The 16,867-nt window shown below is 35.7% G+C and overlaps 1 protein-coding gene and 1 pseudogene across 1 annotated transcript; both read left to right on the plus strand.

Moving 5' to 3' along the window:
* The first annotated feature begins 417 nt into the window (after nucleotides 1-417).
* LOC145630778 (membrane protein PM19L-like) lies at nucleotides 418-3,882 on the plus strand. The gene is made up of 3 exons (XM_081682947.1): nucleotides 418-645; nucleotides 2,593-2,770; nucleotides 3,551-3,882. Exons 1-3 carry the CDS (start codon nucleotides 519-521, stop codon nucleotides 3,777-3,779), a joined length of 534 nt encoding a protein of 177 aa, XP_081539073.1. The 5' UTR covers nucleotides 418-518; the 3' UTR covers nucleotides 3,780-3,882.
* A 4,638-nt stretch (nucleotides 3,883-8,520) lies between these two features.
* On the plus strand, nucleotides 8,521-9,243 carry LOC145632930 (putative mitochondrial protein AtMg00310 pseudogene; annotated as a pseudogene).
* Nucleotides 9,244-16,867: the final 7,624 nt, after the last annotated feature.

Consider the following 16,867-nt stretch of genomic DNA (forward strand, 5'->3'; position numbering starts at 1 on the left):
ACATATAAAAGTTATTGTTTTAATTAATGCATGTATGACCAAATAAAGTTGCTTAGAAACTAAATATATAATGGCTTAAGAACCGTATAAATCATGAAACTTTTATTATTACCATGCAATAAAAAGAAACGATTGACCAAATAAATCAATAATTAAGCTAAGGTCATAAATCAATAATTAAGATAATATCCATGCAAAAAAAAAAAGTGTAAAAGAGAAGAAAGCTAAATGCCTTAAAATATAAGTGTCGTAGCAAGAGAAACAGAAAGGACACGTGTAATAACATGGCATCGTGTCAACTCGACATTACCTCGATTTTTGCAATTTTCCTAAACGAAGGACAGATCGTTAAGCTACTCAGATACGCTGCTTTATTGTTTATACTCTATATTTGGTACTGCTTTTATAATGTGTGACATTACTCAATTTAGCCAAGTTAATACAAGTATACTACAACTATTACGTACTATCCTACAAATTCAAAGAAGTGTTGTGTTAGATTACTTGAATTATTGAAGATGGGAACAGTGGGAAGAAATATAGCTGGTCCATTGTTGTTTATAAACTTGATAATGTATGTTATTGTTCTTGGTTTTGCTAGTTGGTCTCTCAACAAGTATATCAACTTCTCTACTCATCACCCTGGTTAGTTTCCTCTCTTTTTTCTTTTTTTTTTCTTTTTTTTTTTTTTTTTTTTTTTTTCTTTTTTTTTTTATTTATTTTTATGTATCAACGACTTTTTGAAGTGCATATGTGAATATACTTGATCGAGTTTATCTTATCTATCTCCTGGTTTGGAATTAGTTTTTGTATTATCATGATCGACCTCTTGTAGAGAAAACTTATTACATATACTAGGTCGAGTTGATCGCATTTTCTGGTGTGTAATTAGTTTTTGTATTGTCGTGATTGACCTCTTGTAGAGAAAAGTTATGACGTATACTAGGTGGAGTTGATCGTATTTCTTGGTGAGTAATTAGTTTTTGTATTGTCTTTGTCCCTTGTAAAAAAAAAATATATAATTTAGGGAAGTAATTTGGGTGGTTGTGTTATACTTTATTTGTTTTTTAATAGTTGCAACACATCTTTTATTACGCTTTTCGAAAAGGTGATTAGATTAGTTTAACGAATTAATTAAGCTATAAAATTTTAACTGTAGCAAACTTATCCCTTTCTTCTTATCGGTGGTAAAAATTTGTGATTTAATTTATCCGTTTTCCATAGTCTAATATTTCCTTTAAAATGCATGTCAAAGAAGTGTGTTGCAAGTAAATAAAAACGGAGGAAGTATAAGTTTTACTTATATATACTTCCTTCGTTTTTTTATTATTGCACCACTTGTCTTTTTAGGAAGTTTCACAAATATTGCACCATTTCCTCTTTAGAAAAAAAATTATTTGTGTTCACACTACAAATACCCAACATACCCTTGCTTTTTCACACTTACTTTTTAGTTTATCAATATGTTACATAGGCAATTTTGTATTTTTACCTTTCTCTCTCTTACTTTTTTCCACTACCAAAATATTTACACCCAACCTCTATGGTGTAATAATAAAAAAACGGAGGAAGTATATATATATATATATATAAACAGGGGCGGATCTATTAAGGTGCACGGTGAGTCACGTGACTCACCAGCACAAAAAACAAAGAGACTGCCTATTACAGATAGGTGGTCTCTTTGTTGCTTCTAGTTGAGTTTAGATCACTGTCTGTTTTATAAATATCAAAGAGACCGCCTATTAAAATATAAAATAGGCGATCTCTTTGTTGCTGCTATTGTCAGGCATTGATATTTTGTGCTACTTTCATATTTCATTAAAGAGACCTGTTATGTTAAATAACTGGTCTCTTAAGTTATTCTACTTATTTTTTTTAATAATTCTTGTTTTTATTTATACTATATTTGTGCAACTAATTTAATATTTTCCCACAAAACTAATTAAGTAAAAAAATCATAAAGTTAGTTAAATTTAATAGTTTTATAGTACTAGTATGTATTTTTTATGTCTTATTTTTGGATTAAAATTATTTTGGTAAAATATAACTTTTTAAATATAATTTTTGGATTGAAACAAGTTATTAATTATTGATGGTGACTCATAAGTTCGAAAATCCTGGATCCGCCACTGTATATAAACATTTATATATATATATATAAACATACGACCCTTTTATTTAAAATGATTCTTTTAATTTGTGACTTATTTTTAATTTTAGAAAGATTATTGGTGCTTTTTGGCTGTTAATCTAGACAAGTCAACACCCAAGACTATGTGTGCTTGCAAAAAAGATTAAGTCAGCTTATTGACTTGATTATGGAGTCGTTCCGAAGTAAGTCCTGGTAAATGATAAATCTTAAAATATATAATTTTAACATATGTCAGCACCAAATTATAAATATAATCTCTTTTTTTTTAAAGATAACAAAATTATATAGCCTTAATATAGGAATATATATATGCAAGTATACAATTTGAATGTTAGTATCTAAATTTACCGAGGAAGTAATACAAGAAAAGCATGGTGAAATTGTGTATTAAATTCTCTTTTGGGACTTGTTTTCATGGAATAATTGGTAAATTGTAGGTTTGGGAGGCAACGGTGCAACATCTTTCTTCTTAATCGTGGCAATCTTGGCTGGTGTTGTTGGGGTTGTTTCGAAGTTGGCTGGGGCTAACCACATTAGAGCATGGAGAAATGACAGTCTAGCTGCTGCTGGTTCGTCGTCGCTGGTTGCGTGGGCGCTTACTGCTCTCGCTATGGGGTAATTAACTAGTCGTTTTATATACCATGGTCTTTAATTTCTCACTGGAAAAATGCCTACATATGCATGTTCTCTAGATGTTTAGGGCCTCTTCTGAACGGAGAAAAAATTTAAAATAAGAACTGAATTGAATTTATTGGAGTTGAACTTATTGGAGCTGAAATTAGCTGAAGAGAACAACCCTTAGTTTGGAGTCATATTATGTTTTTGTACCATATACAAAATCACCTATTTTGGTCACATTATCTAAAACTAAAATAAATCATGTAAATAATTAATTTGACTAGCATGATAACGTAATGCTTTTTTGTAGTTTAAGTGTTTAACTACCTTGAAATAACAAACAAGGCCGCAAACTAAGAGAAATTTTAACCGTTTTTTTTATTATTATTTTTTTATTGTTTTTTAAAATGTTGATCTCTTACAATATAAAGTATATTGTGTTTTAATTTAACTAGAATAATGTGAATCTAACGTAATACACTATGTTTTTTCTTAAAAGTAAATTGCAAAATGAAGTCTAAATGTGTGAATAATGACAAAAGTCAAAATGTGTGAACTAAAGGAAAAGCAATGTGTTAAATAATTTTTTTGTAAGAAGTGTATTTGGTTTTGTTTAAGCTATATGGGATTTGGAGGTTTGGATCAGAAAAAAAGATGAAGTTTGCTACAAGCAAAAGAAATTTCCCAGCTCTAAATTTTTCTATTTTCTTTCTTAATTTCCGAAAAAAATACACTATTATACAATTCTCTTACGAAAAATAAATCTTCCTGTTTCAGATTAGCTTGCAAAGAGATCAATATAGGAGGATGGAGAGGGTGGAGGCTGAGAGTGTTGGAAGCTTTTATCATCATCCTCACATTCTTCGAGTTGTTCTACGTGCTAGCCATACACGCCGGACTATTCAGCAGTCGATATGGCCCTGGTTACCGAGAACATGAGTATGCCATGGGAGCTCCAGGAACAAATGTCGATCCAAAGCATGGACAAACCACAACTAGGGTTTGAAATAATAACCTAATAATTCTATAGAGTAGAATGATGTGAAGTTAATGGTTGCTGAAAGAATGGTGGATTTTCATAGTCCTAGAGGTTTTTTTTTTTTTTTTTTTTTTTTTTTAATCCCTTTTGAACAGATAAGGATGCATGATGTTTTCATGTGTATGGCTAGGCTTTGTGTAAAAGTTATCTTGTATCTTGCATGTAAGACCTTCGTAGTTTGTAAGATGTTTCATTGCATTATATTGCATGTAAGGACCTTTTAATGTTTTATCCTAAATAGTTTTTATAATATTTGATGATGAGTAGAAAATCTTGTGTGGACTTATACACACGTAATTGACATTATATTCAACATAGTGACCCCTAATTTTAATATAGTAATCTTATTTTTAAATAGTAACTTTTTTAAAATTGTGTGACCGTTAATATTATTATGAACTCAAAGTACGAAAGTATGTTGAATAATGACTTAATTTTAACGTAGTAATCTTTATTATTTATATTGACCATTATATTAAAATTTCATTTAAAAAATAACTTTTTATAGCCTTTAATGTCACACTAACTTTTATTTCAACATAATAACTTTTATTTTAATATAGTGACTTTTTTTTTTATTAACAAAACAATCATATTGTCTCTAATGTTGGTGGTTCACAATAAATTAGTGTGAATCGTGTCCATTTAAGAATTTGTAGATGACGAGAATAATGTATATAGGTCGTGTGTGGAAGTATGTAGGCTTGTTGGATTTGTAATAGTGTGTTTACTCACATATGTTTGATTTTAATGTGTATTTCTATTGCACAGAGTATAAAACTATAAATACATCTTATAATGGTTAAGATGATTAATCTTAATATTAAAATATAATTTTTTTTTTTTGAATAGTATTAAAATATAAATATAATTACTCATTATAAATTCAAAGTTAACTAATGAGTTAACCAACCAAATTCATCACAATTTAAAGAAGAAAAAAGTTCCCTCTAGGTTTTCCTTGGGAGGGTTTGTCTAGGTTTCTCCTAGGGTTTCCTTCTTGTGAAGGTTTTTCTTGATTTTTGAGGCTGAATCTGTGCTAGTACTTGATCATGGAATCGAATTCCTCGAAGAAACAACCAGATACAGATAGTCAGACCCTTTCAAACCTTAATAAAAATTCAGAAACAAATATTAACAATTTTATAGAGAACGCAGGAGAGGATAATAACATCGATGGTATAGATGATACCATCAACAATAATAACGATGACGTTGTGGAATGGATCGAGGGTAATGAGGAGGATGAGGAAGCAAGGGTGGAATTAGGATTGATCGGAAAGATATGGACTGATCGCTCAATTAACTCCAATGCTTTCATGGCAATAATGAAGAGTGTCTGGCAACCCAGACATAGCTTAGAGATCAGTAATATTGGGAAGAACACATATGTGTTCCAATTCCATCATTGGAGAGATAAGAAGAGGGTTCTTGATGAGCAGCCTTGGCATTTCGATAGACATGCCTTACTGCTTGGGGAATTAGAAGATAATGTGAAACCGCTTGATGTGCACTTATATGAAATCCCAATGTGGGTAAGGGTGTACAATCTGCCTTTCAAGGGACGCTTAAACGCTGCATATGTGGAGGCGCTTGGGAATAAAATTGGGCGCTTTGTTAGAGTGGATAGTTCGGGATGTATGGGAATTGATAAATCTGTGAGAATCAGAGTCATGATTGACGTTACTAAGCCCTTGTTACAAAAGGTTAAGGTGAAGATGCGAGGTGGTTATGAGGAATTTTTTGATGTCAAATATGAAAAACCGCCTCTCTTTTGTTTATTTTTTGTGGGAAGATAGGCCATGGTGTAAAGGATTGTGAGGGTTGCAAGGAGATAGATGATCCAAATATGAAGTTTGGTGGGTGGATGAAAGCTTCTCCATGGAAGAGTAATAGAGAAGATAAAGATAATGTGCTGCCGAATAATAAACCTGCTTGTGCTAAGGGTTTATTCATCACTAAACCGAAAGAATCTGTGAATAAGGTGAGTAATGAGCAGATTGGTGTAGTGCTTGACAAGTTGCAAGAAATCTCTTTGACTTTAAATGATGTGTGTGCTGATAGTAAGGAGAATGGTGAGGAGGGTGACATCTCCCCATCTAACCCTCCAATCTTACTACCTGATAAAGTAAACCCCCTGGTAGGCATTGAATCTTCTCAAATAAATGAAACTTCTTCTCAAAATGCAGTGTCTTGTATAAAAGAAAGTGTGAGTGGTCCCCAATTTAAGAAGAGTAAGGTGGTGATTAGAAAGGATAGGAAGAATTTGGCTACTAATTCTAGTGTTACCACAATTGGTGGTACGAGGAAAAGGAGTGACCAGGAGGAAGGGATTGACTCTAATGATGATGGTGCTGCGGTGAAAAATGGGAAAAGAAGGGCAATAGACAGCAGCTTGGTTAATGCTTACCATGATACTGACATGACGGACACAGTGGCGAGCTCCACTCCTTGGGCCCTTGGTGATAAATGAGACACATTCTATCGTGGAACTGCCGAGGTTTGGGGAGTCCTCGGGCAGTCAATGCGTTAAGACGCATTGTTATCACGGAAAATCCCGGTTTGCTGTTCTTGCAAGAGACAAAGCTTAGTCAAGGGGAGATGGAAAGCGTGAAAAACAAGCTGAAATTTACAGGGATGGTGGCAGTTGGGTGTGCAGGGGAAGGCAGAAGACATAGTGGTGGCTTAGCATTGCTTTGGAGGGATGATTGGACCATCTCGATTCAATCATACTCTCTAAACCATATTGATGCTCATGTGAAGTGTGAGGAGTGGGTTTGGTGGAGATTCACGGGGATATATGGCTTTCCGGAGGATGGAAATAAACATAGAACTGGCTCTCTCTTGGAAAGTCTTGCAATTAATAATAATATGTCGTGGCTTGTTGGAGGCGACTTTAACTTGATGATGTGGTCTACGGAAAAATAAGGGGGAGCCGACTTCAAATATGCAGAGGCTGCTATAATGAGGGATGCTCTTACTATTTGTAAGTTGGATGATTTGGGCTATATTGGATATCCTTTCACTTGGTTTAACAATCAAAGTGGAGAAGATAATTTACAAGAGAGACTTGATCGTTTCACGGCTAATATGGAGTGGAAAGAGATGTTTGCAGGGGCTTTCGTGACTAACCTTGAAAAAAGAAAATCCGATCATTTACCCTTACTCTTGTGTGTCAAAGAGAGTACTTATGTGAAAAAAAAAGACAAAAATAAAGAGAATTTTCAGATTTTAAGAGATGTGGCTAAGAGAAGATTCGTGTGTGGATATTATTCGCGAAGCATGGGATGGAGGGGGGGATGTGAGAACAAATCTTTCCACTACGGCGGGAAGACTAGGCTCGTGGAGTAAAGGAAAATTTGGTAGCCTTGCCAAAGAGATGAGAACCTTGAAGTCCCAAATGTCGAAGCTCATGGAGGATCAAACGGCTGAGGTTCTAGCGCAGATGAAGGCCATTGATGAGAGATTAGATGAGCTCGAAGAAAGGGATGAATTGTACTAGAAGCAGAGAAGCAGGCAAGAATGGCTAAAAAATGGCGATAAAAACTCAAAATTTTTCCATGCCAAGGCCAAGCAAAGATCCCAATGCAATAGCATCACATCCATTTCAGATGAAGCTGGCAACACTTTTAATGGCGATGGTATGTGTGCTCCCTTTTATCAGAAATTTTGGAATATTGTTGGTCCGGATATTATTGACTTAGTGTTGGATATTTTGAACAATGGGGGTGACATTGGGTCGTTTAATCAGACTTACATTGTTTTGATTCCCAAAAAGAAAGAATGTAAGTATCCTGCTGATTATAGACCTATTAGCTTGTGTAATGTGATTTACAAACTTGTGACGAAGGTACTCGCTAATAGAATGAAATTGGTCTTGCCTGATATTATTCATGAATCCCAGAGTGGATTCGTGCCAGGGAGATTAATTTCTGATAATATCCTTGTTGCTTATGAATGTTTTCACTATTTGCGTAAGAAGAAGAAAGGGAAGTCAGGTTTCTTGGGACTTAAGCTTGACATACATGAGTAAAGCTTATGATAGAGTTGAATGGTCTTTTTTGGAAAGCATGATGATGAAGTTGGGTTTCCCGAGTGGCTATGTGACAAATGTTATGTAGTGTGTGACCTCTGCCTCCTTTTAAATTCTTGTAATTGGGCAGCCATCGAGACGTTTCTTGCCTTCTAGAGGATTGCGTCAAGGTGATCCATTGTCACCATTTCTTTTTATCATTTGTGCTGAGGGGTTATCTACCCTTCTTAGAGATGTGGAGAGAAGGAAAATCATTCATGGTGTAAAGATTGGAAAAAGAGTGGACCCGGTCTCTCATTTATTTTCTGCGGATGATAGTTTGCTTTTTATTAGAGCAAATGAGGAGGAAGTGGATAATGTGCTTGATATTCTGTCCACCTATGAGATTGCTTCGGGACAAAAACTGAATATGGAGAAATCGGAAGTCTCCTTTAGCCGAAACGTTGAGCCAGAGAAGAGGAATATGCTTCAGACGAAGTTATCATTAAGGTTGTAGAAGGACATAACAAATACCTTGGACTTCCTACTTACCTAGGGAGTTCGAAAAAGAGGATTTTCTCCATTATTCAGGATCGAGTCTGGAAAAAATTAAAAGGGTGGAAAGGTGGTTATCTTTCTCAAGCCGGGCGTGAAGTATTAATTAAATCAACTGCTCAAGCCATACCTACTTATGCAATGCAGTGCTTCAACTTGACAATTAGCATTTTGAAGGAAATTGAACGTATGTGTCGTAGTTTCTTTTGGGGTCAGAAGAAAGAGGAACACAAGACAGCATGGGTGGCATGGGATAAATTGATTGTGTCTAAGAAGGAAGGAGGTCTGGGTATGCGTGACTTACTGTGTTTCAATAAAGCAATGCTGGCTAAACAAGTCTGGAGATTAATCACCAACACGAATTCCCTGATGGTTCGTACCCTGAAACAAAAGTATTTCCCTCACACTGAGTTAATGGAAACGAAAGTTCCTCCTACTGCAAGCTATACATGGAAATCAATTCTTTCTGCAAGAGACGTGGTGAGGCTTGGGGCTTGTAAATTGGTGGGTTCAGGCAGCTCAATCAATATCTGGAGTGATCCTTGGGTACCTAATTTGCCCAATTTTAAGGTACTGCCAAGAGCCCAAATTGATCCTGCTGGACCAAATTATGTTCATGAGCTGCGTTTGGAAGGAGAGCGGAATTATCAACTAATCGACATCACATTTGTGGAGTGGGAAGCTCGTGAAATAAAGAAGATTCCGCTGTCTGCTTTCCCTCAAATGGATCGGTGGACTTGGCAGCTTACAAAGACTGGGGACTTCACTGTTAAAAGCGCTTACTTTGCTTTTTTACACTCTGTGCAAGCTGTTGGTACGTCATCGTCTAATAACCCCTGCAATGATATTTGGAAGATGTTATAGAATGCAAATGTACCTCCCAAGGTCAAGAACTTTGGTTGGCGTGCTCTTCATGGAGGGTTACCTGTGATAAGTAAATTGAAAAAAAAGGCATATGTGATGATGATGTTTGTCCTGTTTGTGGAGAGAATGCTGAAACTATTATGCATTCTCTTTTCTTTTGTCCTGTTGGAAAGAGCATTTGGTATTTCTCCCCTCTCCGTTTGACCATTGATGCTGAAAACTCTATCTCTTTCAACTCCTTTTGCTAGAAAAAAATGAAAGAGAACAAAAAGAGAGAATGGTGGGATATACTCTGGAGTCTGCTGTGGGGTATTTGGCTGAAAAGGAATTCGTGGTGCTTTGATATAAAATCATTCACAATTGAGTCTGTTATCCAACGAGTTGTGAATTTGGTGGGTGAGTTTATCAAGGCCAATGAAGCAAGAGCAACTCCTTTTACTCAGAATACGGTGACTGAACAAGGCTGGAAGATGCCACCTGCAGGTGTTTGCAAAATTAATTCTGATGTTTCCTACTTTAGTGACAAAACAACTGCTCTTGGTGGTGTGGTCAGGGACTGCCTGGGTGATGTGCTGCTGTCTACAAGCTGGAGACTGCAAGAGGAGTTCGAGGTGGACATTGGAGAAGCCCTTGCTGCTAGACATCTTCTCACAATATCCACAGAAGCTGGCTTTCGAAGCATAATCCTGGAAACTGCTAATTTGAAGTTGCATCAGCATTTAAAACATAGAAAAATTCAGAATTCCAGATTTGGACTAATTATTAGTGATATTCTTAAGCTAGCTGATTCTTGTAGTAGTTTTGCTTCTTCACATGTTGGTAAAAAAGGGAATGGCGTAGCTCATCGGCTTGCTCAAAGTAGTGTTATGTTTGAGGATATGAGAATTTGGATGGAGGAGGTGCCTGAGTGTGCTTCAGATGCTGTAATATTTGATGTTTTGAGCAATTAATAAAATCCCCATCTTTCTGTCAAAAAAAAAAAAAAAAAAAGTTAACTAATGAGTTAAAATTATCCAAAGATTGAGGTCTTTATAAAAAGAAAAACATTTAAAAATATCGGATTTATAATAATATTATACTATACATTCGTTTTAAATATCTTATATAAACATTACTTTGGTCCAAGAATTGCTTTGGTTTAGGATCTGACCGGTGTACGAAGACGACAGAAGTTGACGAAGGTTTGAGTAGATCGATCGATGAAGAGGTTGAAGAGTCGCCGGAAAGTATAAATGCCGACGAGGTATTGTTGTAGAAAATGGTGGTGGAAGAAGAAAAGAGGAGAGAGGAGAAGAAATTTTTTTAAAAAAAAATAAAAAATTTCTGGGTAGCCGTATAGTGCCGCCAAAACTATGATCAAAAGTTACCTTATAATGAAAGAAGTGTACGCAATATATATAAGTTATAAAAAACCTTTGTTATAGAAATTAATGAAATATCTAAGACGGATTATTTCAAAAAAATTTAAATTAAAGTATGTTTTGCTCGATAATGACAAGATGACAAATTATTGTTGGTTCTTATTCGTCCTAAATCCCTCAAAGAAAGGTTGGATGGGTATGTAACTATGTTGACACATGATCGGAGTATAGGTCAGTTTGAGAGTTGGGCTGCATTTATTGCATGTTTAATTGGGCTTTTGGCCAGAATTTCAATTGTGACCCATCCAGCTTAAATGGGTAGTGTTTATGATGATTGTAAGTAGCACTGTCAAAACGGTTTAACAATTCGGGTCGGTTCGGTTTGAAATCGGTTCGGTATTAAATCGGATCGGTTTGAAGTCGATTTAAGTGTCTCTCGGGTCGGTTTCTGTTCGATTTAAATAGTTATCGGTTCGATTCGGTTTTGGTTTATTCTTGAGTGGTTTTAATTTGGTTCGGGTTGTAAACAATCCGGGTAATAAACGGTTCGGTGCAGACGGGTTGCAATTTGTTAACGGTTCGGTGCAAACGGTTTTTATCCCGGTTCAAACAGTTTCGGGTAGGAAATGGTTTCGTGTTAGAAACATTTCAGTTTTTTTTCGGTTCAGTTTATAACTAGTTCGGTTCTTTTCGGTTTAGTTTATAATTGGTTCAGCTCTTTTTCGGTTAAGTTTATAACTGGTTTGGTTCTTTTTCGGTTCAGTTTATGGCAGACAGGAGGATTTTTAGTGGCAGGAATATATTTTATACTATGATAATAATTTGGCAGGAAGATATTTTTATACTATGATAATAAATTTTCAATAAATATTAATTTGGTAGAAAGAATTTTTGTACTATGATAATTAAATTTCATTTAAAACAATATTATCTTTATAGTAAGCAGTTTGTATCTGATTCGTTTATAAGTAGTCCGGTTCATAAACGATTCGGTTTGCAAGCGGTTCGGTTTATATACAGTTCGGTGCAAACGGGTCGCGATTGTTAACGGTTCGGTGTAAACGGTTTTTATCCCGGTTCAAACGGTTTCGGGTTGAAAGCGATTTCGGGTTAGAAAAAGTTCGATTCTTTTTCGGTTCGGTTTGATTTCAGGTCGGTTTAGAACTGGTTCGGTTCATTAACGGGTTCGGTTCTTATACGGTGTAACCTTATTCGGATTGGTTCAGTTTCGGGTTCATTCACATACGGTTTGGGTCGGTTTTTGGTTTCAAAAAAACGGTTTTTAATCGGTTTTGTTCTCATTTGAGTCGGTTTGTTTCGGACAGTTAAACGGTTTCGGTTTGAAATTTGATAGCACTAATTGTAAGAGATTTGTAATAGGCCAAGTGTTGATGGTGGAATATTATATTTTATAAGTATTTCGGTTAAAAATCTATCTTACAAAAGTACTAGTTTCTTGACCCAAAATAAAAATAATACTTCCGTTTTTAATTACTTGAGGTATAACCTTTTGACACACAATTAATGAAAGATATTAAAGAGATAAACATAAAATAATTTTTTTTTTAAAAAAAAACTATAAAACCCAATCCTTTATATTGGTGGTTTTATTCTTTTGTATTAAATAAAAATGGAAGAGGCCTTTAGGTCACTGGATTAAAGTGAATACAGATGGTGCGTGGCGAAATGATGACAGAGCAACAGCAAGTGGAGTTGTTAGAGGCTCTAATGGGACCTGGTTCATTGGGAAATCATGGAAAACCAAGGCTAGGAATCCAGCAGAAGCTGGACTTTTGGCCATGAAAGGGGGAATGCAGATGGCAATTGATGCGGGATTCAAAGAGGTAGTGCTAGAAACTTATGCCAAGTCTATGAAATCAATAATGGAGGATATTGGGAAGCAAGGAACCCATGAGCTTGCTGCCATTCTCATGGATATGCAGGAGCTGTTGACGAAAGGGTGTACTTTCGAGTTTACCTATGTGAAGAGGGAAGCCAACAAGGTGGCACACTATTTGGCAAGGTTGGCTATGGAAATGGAGGATTTGATGCTTATTCATGATGCTCCTCCTAACTGTATCAAAGAAGTGTACATGGCTGATTTACAGGCCAGTGTGGTCTAAGCCGTGGCCTGTTAGAGTAGCTCAGTTTTTTACTATGTATGATACTCCAGCACTAAGAAGTTCCTTAGCTTTATGTAGTTTGATCTGGGTTGCTAGTTCTCTAATTTTGTTGTTACTGGGAGGGCAGTGTAATACTTCCTCCGTTCTATTAATATTGCAACTGGACTTTTTGCACTATTCATCACTCTTGTTTGACCATATAATATGAGTTATACGTTAAGCAAAATATAGTCAAGTGGGATCTTGTTAGATTCGTCTCATTTAATACTTTCACAATATCAACTTTTTATAATTTTTACTCTTACACAATTATAGATATTTAGTATATAAAATGTGTTTTGGGATGCGTAATTTCCTCCTTGTTGCAATATTAACAGAACGGAGGAAGTATGTCTTTAGCTGCTTTTTTTGCTTTTGGTCTATTTGGAACATTTTGTATCCGCTTTTATCCTAATTAATTGAAGCTCCTTTCCCCCCCCTAAAAAAAAGTATTAAATATATCGTTTGTCTTCTTTAATTAACTCCTTAAATTGCGTGTCATGGGACTATAAGTCAAGTAAATTGAAACGGAGGAAGGGCCTGTCCATATTTACCTAATTTCAGTTCAGTTAAGCTCCAATCAGTTCAGTTCCAATCAGTTCAATTCAGCTCCTAATTTCCTTCTCTCATAAAATATTCAGTTCAGTTCAGTTTAGTTTAGCTCTAATCAGTTCAGTTCAATTCAGTTCAGTTCAGCTCCAATCAGTTCAGTTCAGTTCAGCTCAATTCAGTAAATGTGAACAGACTCGAAGTACGAAATAATAAATAAAAATACTTGTGTTAATGGTAATTTGGTTCATTTTAATTTTAGTTTTAACAAGAGTTGTAGTCCAAATTTATAAACTACCCACAAGGCATGGACAAACCACTGCACCTAATTATAAGTTGAACACATGAATAACTGCTTTAATAAACGTATGCAATCTATGCATAGATTGAGTTTTGTTTAAAGTTTCAGAGCAAGATGGATTATGGTCAAGGTTAAGAAAGAAAATGAAGCTTTGTTTAACTTTAGTAAGAGTATAAATTAGTACAAAACACAATCAATATTTTCCGTTTTGTATCTTGTAATTAATATTATGGTCAATGCTACAATCTGGATTATTTTCTTTGTAGTCAGATAACATTTTTTTTTTTTTTGACAAATAATTTATAGTTGAATATGGTGCATATTGCTCAGCTATTTTATTTCTATCAATTTTGTATTTCTTGATTTTTTCACTATTGAGAATCTAGCAAATTTCACCAAAACTATTTAGAATAGAATCCAATTCCAATCCTCCTGTCAATCTTTAAAAACTTATACAACTAAAATTACAATACAATCCCTACAAAATCAACAATCTATAAATGTTGTAAAGCCTAATTAGTAATAACAGCAAAGTAAAACCTCTTATAAAAAAAAAAAAAAAGCAAATTAAAACCAATAGATTAAAAGATATTGACAGCAACTTAGCGTAACACAAACGTCAGCAATCAAAACAACAACGCTGCAACGGAGTAATATTTTTTTTTTTTTTTTTTGAAACCACGCTGCAACAGAGTGAAAGGTTTAAGAGTATATTGCATATATGATAAGAGGCAAGATACAATTATATATACTACACAATTAGAATCACGTAGGACTAGCTAATTAGTAAAGAAATAATATCTTTGACTCAAAGATATTATGTACAATAGTGAGATAATAATTACTCAAAAATAGAAGATTACAACTTATATACAAGATTAGTAATTGATATAGTCTAGTTGTTCATGGCATATATGCAGCAAGGATAATATCAAGATATATCTTTGATATTATCTCTAATATGCCCCCGCAAGATGGACGGTGGGTTGGAAAGTCTGATCTTGGCTAAGAAACCATCCAACCGTGGTCTTGTTAACGGTTTTGTGAGAAAGTCAGCAAGTTGATCACCGGTAGATACATGTACGACTCGGAGAGCCCCTTTTTGAACTTGCTCACGTATGAAATAATAATCAAGTGCCAGATGTTTCATTTTTGAGTGAAAAACTGGGTTGGCACTTAGATTAGTAGCACTAAGGTTATCACAATAAATAACAGGAGTGTGATGAAGACGAACATTCAATTCGGTCAAAAGATTTTGTATCCACATTAACTCTGCTGTAGTTGACGCTACTGACCTGTACTCCGCCTCGGTGGATGAGCGTGCTAATGATTTTTGCTTCTTTGAGGTCCAAGTTATTGGAGTACGACCAAGAAATATAACGTGACCCATTGTAGAGGTGTAGTCATCTCTATCACCTGCCCAATCGGCATCGGAAAAGGCATGGAGTATGAGTGGAGAGTCGCGATATATATTGACACCCATGTCTAGAGTGCCACTAAGGTACCGCATAAGCCTCTTTAGAGCAGGTCAGAGGTAGGACAATGCATTAATTGAGAGATTTTATTAACAGCATAAGCAACATCGGGTCGAGTTAGTGTGAGATACTGGAGACTTCCTACAACAGCCCGAAAGTCACTAGGCACCTCCAATGGGACACCCGAATTGATTGAAAGAGTTTGTGTGACAACCAAAGGTGTAGTTGCCGGCTTAGTGTCAAGCATGCCCATACGTTCAAGAAGATCGATGATGTACTTGCGTTGATTGAGGAATAATCCATGAGTAGTAGGCATCACCTCAAAATAAGAGAGCGTACCCAAGTCTTTTAATGAAAATTGACTTGCGAAGTGTGTAATAAACTAATCAATATAAGCAACATCCGGCCCCGTAATAATAATGTCATCCACATACACTGTGAGATAAATAGGTGGAGTAGGATGATGTAGAATAAAAAGTGATGTGTCGGAGACACAACGCTTGAAGCTTTTTCCAATCAAGAAATTTGTGAGCTCGGTGTACCATGCCCGTGGTGCTTGCTTTAGAACATAAATTGCCTTCTTAAGCTTGCAAACATGAGTAGGAAATGTTGCATCAACAAAACCGGGAGGTTGAGCCATGTAAACCTCCTCATGTAATGTTCCCTGCAGAAAAGCATTGTTAATGTCAAGTTGACGAAGATGCCAATGTTGAGTGACAGCTAGGCTTAATAAAGTACGGATTGTAGCCGGTTTAACAACCGGGCTAAAAGTATCTGAATAATCAATGCCCGGACGTTGTTGAAAGCCCTTTGCGACCAAACGAGCCTTATAACGTTCTATTGAACCATCTTTGTTATATTTAATTCGAAAAACCCATTTGCACTTGACAATGTTACGAACATCATTGGAGGAAGTTAAATCCCAAGTACCAAGCTTGTGCAAGGAAGCTAGTTCCTCTTCCATGGCTTTTCTCCAAAGAGGGTCTTGCAATGCTTGCTTAACAGTAGTAGGTGTTACGGGTTTAGAGGAGACAGTAGTAGAATGTGCATATTTTGGGTTTGGTTTAATAATATTATTCTTGGATCTAGTAATGATGCCAGGAATTGGGTTTGAAGTGGACTGCATATTTTGTGAGTCATATGTGGATGAAATGGGCTGCCCATTTTGTGGGTTTAATGTGGAAGAAGTGGGCTTCCCATTGTGTGGGCCTAATGTGGTATTTTGTGGGTCACATGTAGGTAAAGTGGGTTGCACATTTTGTGGGTCTAATGTGGGATGGTGGGCTTGTTGTACCGTAGGTATAGGAGTGGAATTAATGGAGGATGTTTCATGTGAAGAGTTAGTGGTAGGAGATGAAGAAATTTGTTGGGAGTTGGGTTGGGCAGAAGAAGTGGAAGAGGAGGGAGTGTTTGGGATAGATGTGGGGCCTGGGGAATCAATTTGATCAGGAGTAGGCCTGTGAATTGGATGTTGAAGGATTGATAAACTAATTGCACACCAAGAATCGGGATGAGGAATGGAAGTAGGCGAGTCTTATTTGACGATGAGGGAGTAAGGGAATTCAGTTTCAATAAACCGAACATGCCTAGAAACATAAACACGATTAGTGGTAGGATCCAAACAATAATAAGCACTTTGAGTCTTTGAATAACCAATAAATATGCATGGTTTAGATTTTGGATCCAATTTATGAGAAGTATATGGCTTAAGCCATGGATAACATAAACACCCAAAACTTCGTAATTTTAGGTAATTAGGAGGAGATCCGAATAAGC

This window comes from Chenopodium album, chromosome 5, assembly GCF_948465745.1.
Source record: "Chenopodium album chromosome 5, dcCheAlbu1.1, whole genome shotgun sequence".
Taxonomy (NCBI): Eukaryota; Viridiplantae; Streptophyta; class Magnoliopsida; order Caryophyllales; family Amaranthaceae; genus Chenopodium; species Chenopodium album.

Coding starts and splice junctions, on each gene's coding strand:
- LOC145630778 (XM_081682947.1), top strand. CDS start 519: ATGGGAACAGTGGGAAGAAATATAGCTGGTCCATTGTTGTTTATAAAC. Junction 646..2,592: donor CTTCTCTACTCATCACCCTG/GTTAGTTTCCTC, acceptor GGTAAATTGTAG/GTTTGGGAGGCAACGGTGCA. Junction 2,771..3,550: donor CTTACTGCTCTCGCTATGGG/GTAATTAACTAG, acceptor TTCCTGTTTCAG/ATTAGCTTGCAAAGAGATCA.